Source organism: Harmonia axyridis, chromosome 4 (genome assembly GCF_914767665.1).
Source record: "Harmonia axyridis chromosome 4, icHarAxyr1.1, whole genome shotgun sequence".
In the NCBI taxonomy this organism is placed as follows: Eukaryota; Metazoa; Arthropoda; class Insecta; order Coleoptera; family Coccinellidae; genus Harmonia; species Harmonia axyridis.
The window spans coordinates 40,273,356-40,285,900 of NC_059504.1; the positions used below are offsets into that span (position 1 = coordinate 40,273,356).

Here is a 12,545-nt window from a genome sequence, read left to right on the forward strand (position 1 = left end):
TTTTAATATCAAATCGAAACATCTTTTTGGAAAACTCTTAAGCCTTGTTTTATCATATTTCTAGTATATGTATGATTTAATTGTTCTAGATTTCTAGAAATTACAGTTAAAACTAAATTCAAAATGTTTTTCCACTGGTTTTCTCTAAGATTTTGTCGTGGATTCAAATATTCAAATATAAAGCTCAAAAATAATGTGAAGAAACGGTTACATAATACATTCATTCTTATTATTCAATTCAGAATAGCGTTTTCTGGAGGACCTATTCAAGAATTCGGCAACACCATGGATTATCATATACGACGTTCTTTACTTTCCTGGTCTGAAATAAATCGAAGCAATATTTATAAGAAAAATAAGAGAGAATCGACAATCATCTAACCTTCATTCTATTCTCTTCAACACTGTAAACAGTGATATGCTTTATACATGGTGATTTTTTTCCATTGTCCCCATGTTCATGATGATGATGGTGGTTATGATGATGCTGATCATGATGATGTCGATTGTGGTGGTGATGTTTGTCGTCCCGATGGTGATGTCTGTGGTGCCTTTTATTTTCACTGCAATCGGAATCGTCATCAATATCGACGATTCGAGTTTCAACTTTGTTTACTGAAAATAAAGGAAATATTAGATTCTATCACCATTTGACTCACCCATCAGTTTACCTGATGCCATCAGGAATAAACATAAATGTATAATTTAATTCCATACATCAATATTTAAACTCTATTGTTAGTAATTGGTGCATGCGTAATAGATTTATATTTACTATCTTATTTATCTGAATTCAGTTGATTATTTCCTTGTTTGACGAAATAATTTTATTTCATATGATCAGTAATGAAATTCAATAAAGGCAAGATGAATGTTGAACAATCTTTCCGAGAAAATGCAGAATAATTGATAAAAGGTAACTGGATTGGGAAATTAATTTTCAGAGCGATGAATATGTTCTTTTGATTTGAAATTCAAGTATTTATTAATACTAAGTAATTCATGTCGTCTTCCGGATAACACAGCCTCATTTCAATTCAAAATCAAACAGAATTGTCATTCGAAGCGTTATATGTTTAGTTGTATGTCGACATAATGGTCCATCTGATTGTACAATTGACATGACAATGAAAAAATTCGAAGAGACTGGACCTGCTTCTGATGTCTTGAGGCTCATACCGAAAATATTGCTGCTTTGAGTGAAAGTTTGGTCGAAGATACAAATTAATCCATTTCTCTGCTCACACATTTATTGGCCACCAAGATCTTGTGATTTATCCCCTTTGGTTATTTTTTTGTGGGGTTATGCGAAGGATCGTGGTTATGCCAATAATCCTCAGACTATTAACGATATTAAAACCAAAATTCGTCAAGTTATTGGCATTTATTGAAATGCGCAGGTGATTCATCGAAACTTACCTCACAATTTGAATGATGTTGTATTCCACACATAATGACAATGTACAGGGTGGGCAAATTTCGATGTTTTAGCACTACAACTTTCAAACCATCAGAGGAGGTAGACAAAATCTGATACCCCTCCTCGGTCTCTTTTTCTGAGAAACTAACAAGGGTATTATTAATTTTTGGCCACCTTATTTTGTTTTTGAGTAATAAGCGAAAATTGGAAAAATGGCGATATCGAAAAACATTTATATCTCCGCTAATACTGATTAAAGAGCTCTGAAATTATAACATTATTGAGGCACTTTTTTACGTAGAATCCAGGAGCGTGCTCTTCTTTTCAATAGTGTTTTTAATTACGAAGCTATGAACTAAAGTTATGTTTTTTCAAATAGGAATACTAGATTTCTGTGCTATTTTTGGAAAGCGCAATTTTTCCTGATTTCAAAAATATATAACATCACATGAATATTGAGACTCTTTCATGAAAAAAGGTTTTGACCATTTTCTATAATTTATATTGATACCATACGATGTTATATAATTTTGAAATCAGGAAAAATTAAGCTTTCAAAAAATGGCACAGAAATCTAGTGTTCCTGTTCGAAAAAATATAACTTTGGGTCATAGCTTCGTAATTGAAAACCCTTTCGAAAAGACGAGCACGGCACTGGGATCTACGTAAAAAAGTGCCTGTACGATGTTTTAATTTCAGAGCTCTATCATCAGTATTAGCAGAGATATAAATGTTTTTCATTATCGCCATTTCTCCAATTTTCGCATATAACTCGAAAACAAAAGAAAGTGGACAAAAATGAATACTATGCTTGTTAGTTTCTCAGAAATAGAAAATGAGAATGAGAAATATCGAAAAAACAAATTGCTAATTAATATTTCAACAAGAAGCATGAGTGATGCTGGCAACAAAAATCCGAGTCAGAGACGAATGCTTTTCGTTAAAAAAATATTAATTTTCGGCAAGAAAAAGCGTCCGGGAAGTGAGCACTTCCCGGACGCTTTTTCTCTGAGAAAGTAGCATTTCCCGGCCTAGTCCCGAAAGTACGTACTTCCCGGACTAGGCCGGAAAAGCATCATAGAATCCATAGCAACCGAGATAACGGCTGACGGCTGTGTTATTTCATGTGGTTGCCGAAAAAATATTGTACGCAACACGCCCGAAAATGGTTTTTTTGGACTCACAGACTTCCCGGACTCGCTTACGCTCGTCCTGGAATTTTGTCTATTCGTCCAAAAAAACCCTATTTTCCGGACTTGTTACGTAAATTACTATTTTTTGTGAAAACAGATGTCTGCCAGTTTTTTCACAGGTAGAATCGAAAAAACTGCTGTCACAAAATTTTTCCATCTCGAACCTTTTGTGTTTCGAAATTGCTCGTTTATATTGGTGGAGATTAAGATGAGAGAAATAGAAAAAGTAAAAATTTGATCGATATTCTCAATGAAATTGCGTTTTATTTACATTTTACACAATGGACAACCCTTTGTTAGGTTATATGTTGGCATAGGTATTATATGAGAATATCAGGTGATAATTCAAATATTCAAAACGTTTCCGATTAACATATTTTATAGGTCGAGATAAGTTAACGATCACTTTTTGTATCATATCAGTTTCCCTTTTCTGTACAATAATAACAAACAGTTGAAACTAACGTTTGATCTGTAATAAACTGGCGACAAAAATTTAGTGAGTTTGATAAAGTGTGTTCAAGAAAAGTCAGAAATTGTCAGTAGGACTGAATATTGCAATGAGAGCTCTCCAAGCACGGTTCCAAGAAGACTTAATACTGAAAACAAGGCAACTCTTTGCATTGATGAAATGCATAGTTTTTACAAGAGCAATTGTGGACCATTGGTTCATAGAAAGTGGTATGCGTAGTGTTCATAATAGAATTCGACGTTTTGAACTATTCTCAAACAATCCTCACTGTGTGTTAACTCTTACATCTATAAACCAAGACAACCTACCAGCATGCTGCAAAAAACACAACTGGAATATGTTTCTCGTTGAAGACAAATTTTGTTCAGGTATGGATAATGTTCGGGCAATGGTTAGAATGGAGAGATTACGATATAGGAAAAGATGTCATGACCAAAATTCTTTGGGAAGCCCAGTGTACTGTAGTGTTGGAGATATGATGCGGGAGATGGTAACTCAAGGAAATGGACCTCTTGTAAGAAATAATATAACCGCTAAATATTACATTCAAGGATTAATGGCATTCGTTGCTCAACCTTACCATACCATTAATCCATTTTTCCGGCAAGATATTGCCCTATCTCCCATTAAAATAAAGTTTACCTTAGTCCACTTGGAACAAAACCGAATCAACTTGTTGTCATGGCCACATCGGTCTCCGGATTCCTCGTACATTGTGTACTTCTTGAACGTAATGGATAGAAGATTACTAAATGTATCCCACCCTAGACATACTTTGACTAATATTTACCCAGAGTTACAGGCAGATTGGGGTATAACACCTGAAGAGGAAATGGGAGATTTCATAAGATGTAAGCACAAATCTATTTCATTTTAGTAAAATTGAACCAAATTTGATATAGTATTTAGCAATTCCTTGTAAATGTTAAGGATATCATTATACAAATTGGTTGGTGTTTAACAAAGTATATTCTTTTTATCGACTCATCTTCCAAAAAAAAAAACAAGCATCATTAGGACATATATAAAAAAGTGGATAGAATTCAATTATATCCGACCGTCTTACAAACACGAAACATTCCAATTATATATTTGAGTCCCGACCAAGGGCGTTGAAATGGGGGGAACTGGGTGTAATTACCCCCCAAGATTTCCAAATTACCAAATTGCGAATTCTCGAAAAGACGAAGAACGAACATTTTTCCATAAAATGATTCAACAATCATTTTACTTTTTTTCGAAATCCACACAGCAGTAAAAATTGGACCCTTTTACGGTTTATGAGTTTATTATAGCTTTTAAGATGAGTACTTTTATTGCACTACGGGCACGTCTATGTCCGAGGTTTATTATTTTTCTATATCAATCCGCTTTCTCGGGCTCTTATTTGCCATCTGTGATTTTTGCATTCGTCATTCTCGTCACAAAATTTCAATAGTGTAGTTATCAAAGAATTGAACTGAGTAATTCGCATAAAAAATTTGTATGGGATGTGTTTGTGTTTCATTCAAATTGCAATTCATTTGTGAAGAAAGACATCAGTTTTGAATTGACTATATCTACACGTTGTTCCTAAATAAGAGGTACAAATGAAAATGATAGATTTCTCTGATCATTTCAAGACAAAAAGTTCTATAACATGAGTCCCCAAACACTTTGTTTTTGAGCTACAGGTGTTAAAGTTTAAGTTTTTTGGTTTGTTATAGTTTTATCGTTTTTCGAGAAATATATTTCAAACAAGTCTCTAGTAATCCTCAGGAAAATCCAAATTATTATAAAGATTCAGCTAGTAAGCTGAAATGAATGAATGAATTATAAGTTTTGGTATTTATTTACCCACTCTAGCGAAGATTGATAAAGATTTGATAAACTGATATACCTAAGCAGAAACACCCTGTATACCGAAAACAAAGCGTTTGCGGGCTTATAGTCATGGGACTTTTTATTCCTAAAATTATCCAAGTAATCTCTCATTTTCTCCGGTACTATAATTTAGGAACAGCCGGTATAAGGTAAGAACAACTGAACTGATAATAAACAAAATTATTTCGAGTATTTTTGGTTTAAACTTCGTTATCAAACTTTTTTTCTTACATTACAGATATGAGTAAACGTTGTTGTCAAAAAAATTTTTTTGATTACCCCCCACAGAAAAAAAAAGATCTACGCCCTTGGTCCCCACTGCCGCGATTGAGTGAATCCCCAAAATTCAACTAGGGTTCCGTAAATATGGCCGTTCGAATATTTGTCTGATAATGTCAATACTACGGATTTGATAAAGATGTTATTTTGCATTCATATTGGCGGCACGAGCCGCTAGTTGTGCGTAATATGCTTCTTACGAATCTACATCAACAGTTGAAACCATAGAAATATTGGGACTCTTAAATAAAAAAAGGGTTTTTGATCATTTTCTATTATTTATATTGATACAAACCATACGATGTTATATATTTTTGAAATCAGGAAAAAATAAGCTTTCAAAAAATGACACTGAAATCGAGTGTTCCCATTTGAAAAACATAACTTTGGTTTATAGCTTCGTAATTCGTTGGAAAGACGAGTACGCCACTGGATTCTACGCATGTATGATGTTTTAATTTCAGAGATTTAACATCAGTATTAGCTAAGACATAAATATTGTTCGATATCGCCATTTTTCCAATTTTCGCTTACAACTCGAAACGAAAGAAGTTGGTTGAAATCAATGCTACTCTTGTTAGTTTCTCAGGAAAAGAGAACGAGAATGGGGTATCATATTTTGTCAATCTCATCTGGTTTAAAAGTTTTAGTGCTAAAACATGCTAAAACCCTGTACAGTGCATCCCATTTTGGGTGAGACAGCCAGGTTTCTCGCTTGTTATTTGAGATAGAGCCTTGCGGTTTTCACGTTCCTGTCCTACTTTTTCGTGAAACTCAAGTTGGTCTAATCAGATTTTTCATAACTGTTTCCTTTCAAGAGATACCGGGTGATTTTGGAAATTGATACTTTTCGGACACCTCCTTTATCTCCGAAGTTATTAGAAATAATTCTGAGGTAAAAACTACGCCTGAATCAGAATTCTGCGTAGAATCCAGTGGCGTACTCATATATTTTTTTCGGGTTATGGTTTTGAAGATTCAACACAAACCTATATTTTTTTTAATGGAACACTCTATATATCATTACTTCGTTCAATTCGTAATTTTTTTCCCTTCAAAATGATGTATGATACTATGTAGGTAGGATGTTCAGAAATGTTAAAAAAACACTAAAACATAAAATAATGATGATTTTTTTGTTAATGGGCAATGGATTTCCAATATAAAAAGAGAATCAATTGGATAATTGATTTGTGATTTTTATTTATAGTAGAGTAAGCAAACAAAGATAATCCAGTCATCACTAACGTGAAAAACAAAACGTAGGTACCTGCCTAATAGCAACAAATAAATAATACAAAAATTCATAAACATTGTATAATATCTTACAGATTAAACTCTTCAAATTGCTGTCCATTTTCCCTAATACATATATTATACTACAGTTAAAGACACAACAGTCCCGAAGAACTTCGTGCATCAACAGAGGCAGTTTTCCAGGATTTACAATATTTTATAATATTAAATGCACTCAGGCGTATTGAAATTTTTGTCAATTATGTATGAGACAAAATGGACAGCAATTTCAACAGTTTAATCTATAAGATATTATGCAATGTTTATGAATTTTTGTATTATTTATTTGTTGCTATTAGGTATGTACCTACGTTTGGTTTTTCATGTTAGTGATGAGTGTATTATCTTTGTTTGCTTACTCTACTATGAATAAAAATCACAAATGAAAATTATCCAATTGATTCTTTTTTTATAGGGGAAATCCATTGCCAATTAACGAAAAAATCATCATTATTCGATGTTTTATTGTTTTTTAACATTTCTGAACATCCTACCTACATAGTATCATACATCATTTTGAAGGGAAAAAAATAACGAATTCAACGAAGTAATGATATATAGGGTGTTCCATTAAAAAAATATAGGTTTGTGTCGAATCTTCAAAACCATAACCCGAAAAAAAAATTTGAGTACGCCACTGGATTCTACGCAGAATTCTGATTCAGACGTAGTTTTTACCTCAGCATTATTCCTAATAACTTCGAAGATAAAGGAGGTGTCCGAAAAGTATCAATTTCCAAAATCACCCTGTATCTCTTGAACGGAAACAGTTATGAAAAATCTGATCAGACCAACTTGAGTTTCAAGAAAAAGTAGGACAGGAACGTGAAAACCGCAAGGCTCTATCTTAAATAACAAGCGAGAAACCTGGCTGTCTCACCCAAAATGGGATGCACTGTACATCCTCAAGATAATTGTATCTCGATTTCTACAGCACCATTCGGCATCATTAGCATCTCAATATAAACCAGCAATCTCCAAATATAAATGAAGCCAAACAATGGGGCGTACGCCATAGAAATGTTTCGCGATCACGTGGCATCCAATGGGTACATTTAGGTCAATTTTCGCGCAATACCACCCCCACAATCGTATCGGACAAATCTGTTTCGATTGTCCGATACTCATTTGAAATATTCGGTTGAATAATGCGATACTTGATCGCATTTATGATACAACAATAATAAATTACCTAAAAGCTTTTATTTAATGTTCATTTCTGTTGATTTACGGGCACAATTTGTGACGGAACAAACCGATCCCGGTTATCTATTTATCAGAATTGCACGGTGAATCTTCCGTTACATGAAATGCCATTGCTCATTCGCAAATATGAAATCGGGAATTATGAAAAAGTAGATATGGGATGATTCATTTTCATCGAAAATTCAATTACTTATTTGGCTATCATTTGTTACGTCGATTAATTATCAGTAGAAATATCCCTAGTATATGACATTACTTGGAAACTTGGAAGTTCTTTCCCTTCTGCCGTTTGGCTATTAGACTTTTACTGCTCAATTTCAATATAATTCACCCCTGGTGAGTTATTTTGATCTGCTCTAGCAGGTGGCACTACGCCACTCAGAAGGTTTGTGTAATCCTTATACAATCTTTGTCAGAAGAAGTTTGGCTTTAAAACACACTTCCAAGGGAAGTGCCATCTTTGGTCTCTTGTGTTTCCCAGGGCTTTTTCATCATAGTCGCAAACCTTCCTTATGAGATGGTTTGCGTGATTTTTCATCTTACTGTAGGTCTTCACGCTCAGGTCTTTTGGATGGTCGTCTAGGAATGGTAAACCTAAAACATTAATAATTGACGAGATAATTTTATGACAATCGAAAGACCGTCATTGACAGCCCGAAGCTGAAGACTGCATTTGTCAATGACCGAGGAACATTCATTGTAAAATTATTTGACAAAAAAATTTATGACTCTATTAAAATTTAACTAAACAAGAAATTCGTTCCTGTTGTCTACTATGAATGATCTATTACCATTACATCGTGGGCATTACTGTGCACAGTTTATATTTTCATAAAACTCTACAGTATTATAGAGTTTATTGAATGTATTTTCATGAATAAACTCTCTTATGACCCGGTATTGGTCGGCTACTCTTTGTTCAGAAACTTGAAGTTCGGGATAGTTTCTGTGAAATTCTGCAAACAGCTTTTGCCGGTAGCCTATTTTATCCTCTTCCATATTAGTTACTTCATAGTATATGCGCATGATCGTTTCATTTATCGAACTTGTCCATTTCATGCGTCTTCTTGGTGACCTGCTTGGGTGAGTGCTGGTTGGGGATCCTGCACAGCAGCTTCAGCAGTCGGAGAAACACGTGTTATTCTTCTCCTAGAATGTTGAGATTGTGGAGGCGTAGCATTTTGTTCGACAGACGCCCGTCTCCTTAGCACTCTGTCACCGACGTCCCCCATAGTGTCATGTCCAGCGCCGGCTCCAGACACGCCCTGACGAACCTCAGGCAGCGGCTCTATATTTCTATTCCTTAAATTCACCATCATTCATGGGTTCCTCCGTGTCGTGGAGGAGACGGCCTTTGATCGCTTTTTACGATCCGCAGAGCTACTTTCCATACGGCTTCGTCCGTTACCCTGGACAAGGACCCTTCGACAGGTTACAGCTTCCCGGGTCAGGGAGCTCTTGGAATCTGTGGTGGGCAGGAGTCGATTCAACTCTCCTGATAGGTGAATCGCTAGGGATTCCCTACCGCTACCCTAGTACTCTTATTATTATTAATATTATTATTATTATTACATCGTGGGCATCTCGAGCTGATTTAAATACAATGTTGTTAAATTCACAATCACAATCACAATGTTATAATAATTATAGTTTTTCTTGCAATAGATTGCACAAAACTTTCCACATTGTCTCAACTGTTGTCCTGTCTTTCTTTCTCATATTGACCGCCCAATATTTTAGTATCAACCTCAATTCTCCTAATCTCATATATTCATTCAATTCATATTCTCTTTCGCAGAAAAAATCCATAAATATTCCCCAAATATATTTGTGAGTTTGTTGTATTTCTGGGAATTTACTTTGATTAGCGCATTTATAATTTGTTAAAATTTGAATATACGCATTGCCACCAAGTGAAGTTATCAAACTCAATTGTGTTGTCTTAGTGATTGATAATTGCATTGAATGCAATCATCAGTGTAATGTTGACATGATTGGGTGAAATTGTTTCATATGGAACGGAATGACAAAATTTGATTGTTAGTGCTGTCAAACAATTTTTCAGGAAAACACGTTGTGTTTATTATACGGAATGGACTAGTTTAGTGATGTTGATAATATTATATTTGACACGATAGAATTAAAATGTAGAGCAAAACTAATAAATCAGTGAAAAAATTCTGAAAATCCATCAATAAATGACTGAGAAATAGATTATTTAAATTTACGTATTTTAGCGCGGAACGTCTTTGGCCTCCGACGCGTCTGTGACGTCACGCCACTTGCCTGTGATCGCTACACCATAAATTACGTTGAAATACTTAGCCGCGCCAAGGCTCTCGCGCCGTTTGTAGTTGTACAGTGTAGTTTTAACTCGAGTTTTGTTTTTATGTCACCATAATGGAAGAAGGCTTCGTGAAAGGACAAAGTTATTTTTACTCAATAACTTATTTCGAACCAACTTACACCTTAGTATTTTTATTATCAGAAATAGACAGCTAGTACTGATAGGTACTTACATCAAAATGATCTTCACACACATATGAAGTAGTTTTAGGTCCAATTAAGTCACGCCTCATTAATTTGCACCACTTCTTCCTTTGATTCATGTCATTTGGTACATGAAAAAAACAATTTATTGGTGTTTTTAATTGTCTTGCTTGCACACATAGGCACAATACAATATTTGTAGGATTTTTTTGATTTCAGCTATCGTGACACGAACGGCACAAGTGATTGTACACCAATGAATTCGTAAGCACTCTGCGAATACCAGTCGCCTCGTGTAAGTGGCGTGACGTCACACATTAGACTATGAAATTATTCTTCCAAGCGCATCTTCCAAGTCCCATAACTTTTTCATTTCTAGGGGTATTTCAATGATTCTTCCACATTTTTGTTTCATTTTACTTAAATTTTTAGAATTAATCCTTAACAAAAAAATGAAAACTAGTCCATTGTGTAGGGATCGTGGGTGGAAATATAATTTTTATAATTTTGAAGAAATTTTGTTCGAATATGTTTTGGTATTTTATAGCAGATACGTATTCTACGTTGAAAATATTTTGTATGAGCAATTTTTCACGATTCGCCACAGATGGTACTGTATTTGAATTTGAATTTCCCATCAGAACGTGACTTTAATGTAGCCGTCTCATTAATTATTCGAATAAAATTTTATTCGTATTTTGTTCAACTATTCCTTGAAACCATGAAAAACGTTATGCAGATGGCTTGACGGAAATTTCTACTTGATTAAAAATAAGAGAGATCCATTTCGATCCTTTCTTTTGTTTCAATGGGTACATCCTTTTTAATTAATGGGAAACAAAAACAACAAGAACAAATAATTTCGCCATTCTTGAATGATCAATGACAGTACATGTACTGAAAACAAACAATTCAGCAGGAAACGTCAGAATGTTATTTGAATGGGAATATTGTGATATAGAGGGTTTTTACAATAAAAGGTTTCATTTTGAAATGGCCGCTATCTGGGTAGCTGTCATCTACGTCATTTCTAAAAATGAAACGATACACGCATCAACAACACTAACTAAGAATATTGCTGCTGTATTGTTGACGAAAACCTAGGCTTGTCGATCCCTCGTTGATCTGGGGAATTAGACATTCAACAAACGACATTACAGTGTAAATACTTAGGTCTTTCAATAAAACTGCGCTACGTGTCACATAACCAATGAAACGATCGGAAAAGTTTCCTGGCCGTGTTATTTCTCAATTGGCCACCTAGATCTTACGAATTAACACCTTTATACTTTTTATTCGGAGCCACCGGAATGAAGATGTCTATAAAAATGCTTCAAAACCGATTCAAGACCTGTCAGATGGAATTCGTGCAAATTGGTCATGGAAAATTTTATGAAAAGAATATGGTGCTGCAACCGTAGCATTGACAGTCATTTGGCTAATAGCGTTTTCCATTTTCAACACCATACATTTTTCACAATTGAATTAATATCCACTGATTCCACTTAAAATATATTTGTTTCGAAAATCGTTTATTATGGGAAATATGCACAATGGATCTTCACAGGGCCCCCGCAACCGCGCGTGCAACGCGTGCACCGCACGCGGGCGCCACTCTAAAGGGGCGCCAAAACCACTTATAGATCGAATGAAGAACCGAAAGAACTAAGGTTTTTGAAAAAGATTCTTTCAAATTTTTTAAACAATTTTTTTTCCAACTTCTTTCTTGCAATTTATGCAAGTTTCCGAACGTCGCAATCGGTATGAAATAGCCTTTAGCTAGAGGAATTACTGAAATTCACTTTTGACACCATCTGTAGGAAAAATACTACAAGTTACGGAGAATTTCTGAAACTACCAAAATCTGCTTGCTGCGCAATAACAGCGAGAGGCGGCGTAATCCAAATAATAGATATTTTATTTCGCCAAGTTTAAGAGTCAAGAATTTAAATACTTTAATACCTAATTAAAAATTGGAAAAATTTGTATTTTGTGTATAATTGTGTTTTGTTAAACCGCTTTTGTTGTGATCGAATTAAATTTTATGAAATGGTAAGTACCTTTCCAAGGTTTTCCTAAAATACTTTTTGAATATGATAATGGGAACTTTCTCAAAACTATCTGAGATGATTTCGTCTTTTGATCCTGTGATGAGAGAGCACATTAGTCGAGTGTAAAACTCACAAACAAATTCTTTAAGAATGATTATTTAGGCTACCAGATACAAAAAGAAATCAAATTTAGATATTAAAATCATGAGAGGTCAAGAGTCTGATAATGGGGCAAATATGCGCGAATATATAATAATAATAATAAAACAAACATA

General features: G+C 34.5%; 1 protein-coding gene across 1 annotated transcript; it reads right to left on the reverse strand.

Annotated features, from left to right (window-relative positions):
* Positions 1–205: 205 nt before the first annotated feature.
* Positions 206–768, reverse strand: LOC123678087 (uncharacterized histidine-rich protein DDB_G0274557-like). The gene is made up of 3 exons (XM_045614888.1): positions 672–768; positions 383–615; positions 206–322 (listed from the first exon to the last, which is right to left on the reverse strand). The coding sequence occupies exons 1-3, from the start codon at positions 679–681 to the stop codon at positions 263–265; spliced, it is 303 nt and encodes a 100-aa protein (XP_045470844.1). The 5' UTR covers positions 682–768; the 3' UTR covers positions 206–262.
* Between the last annotated feature and the right edge of the window lie 11,777 nt (positions 769–12,545).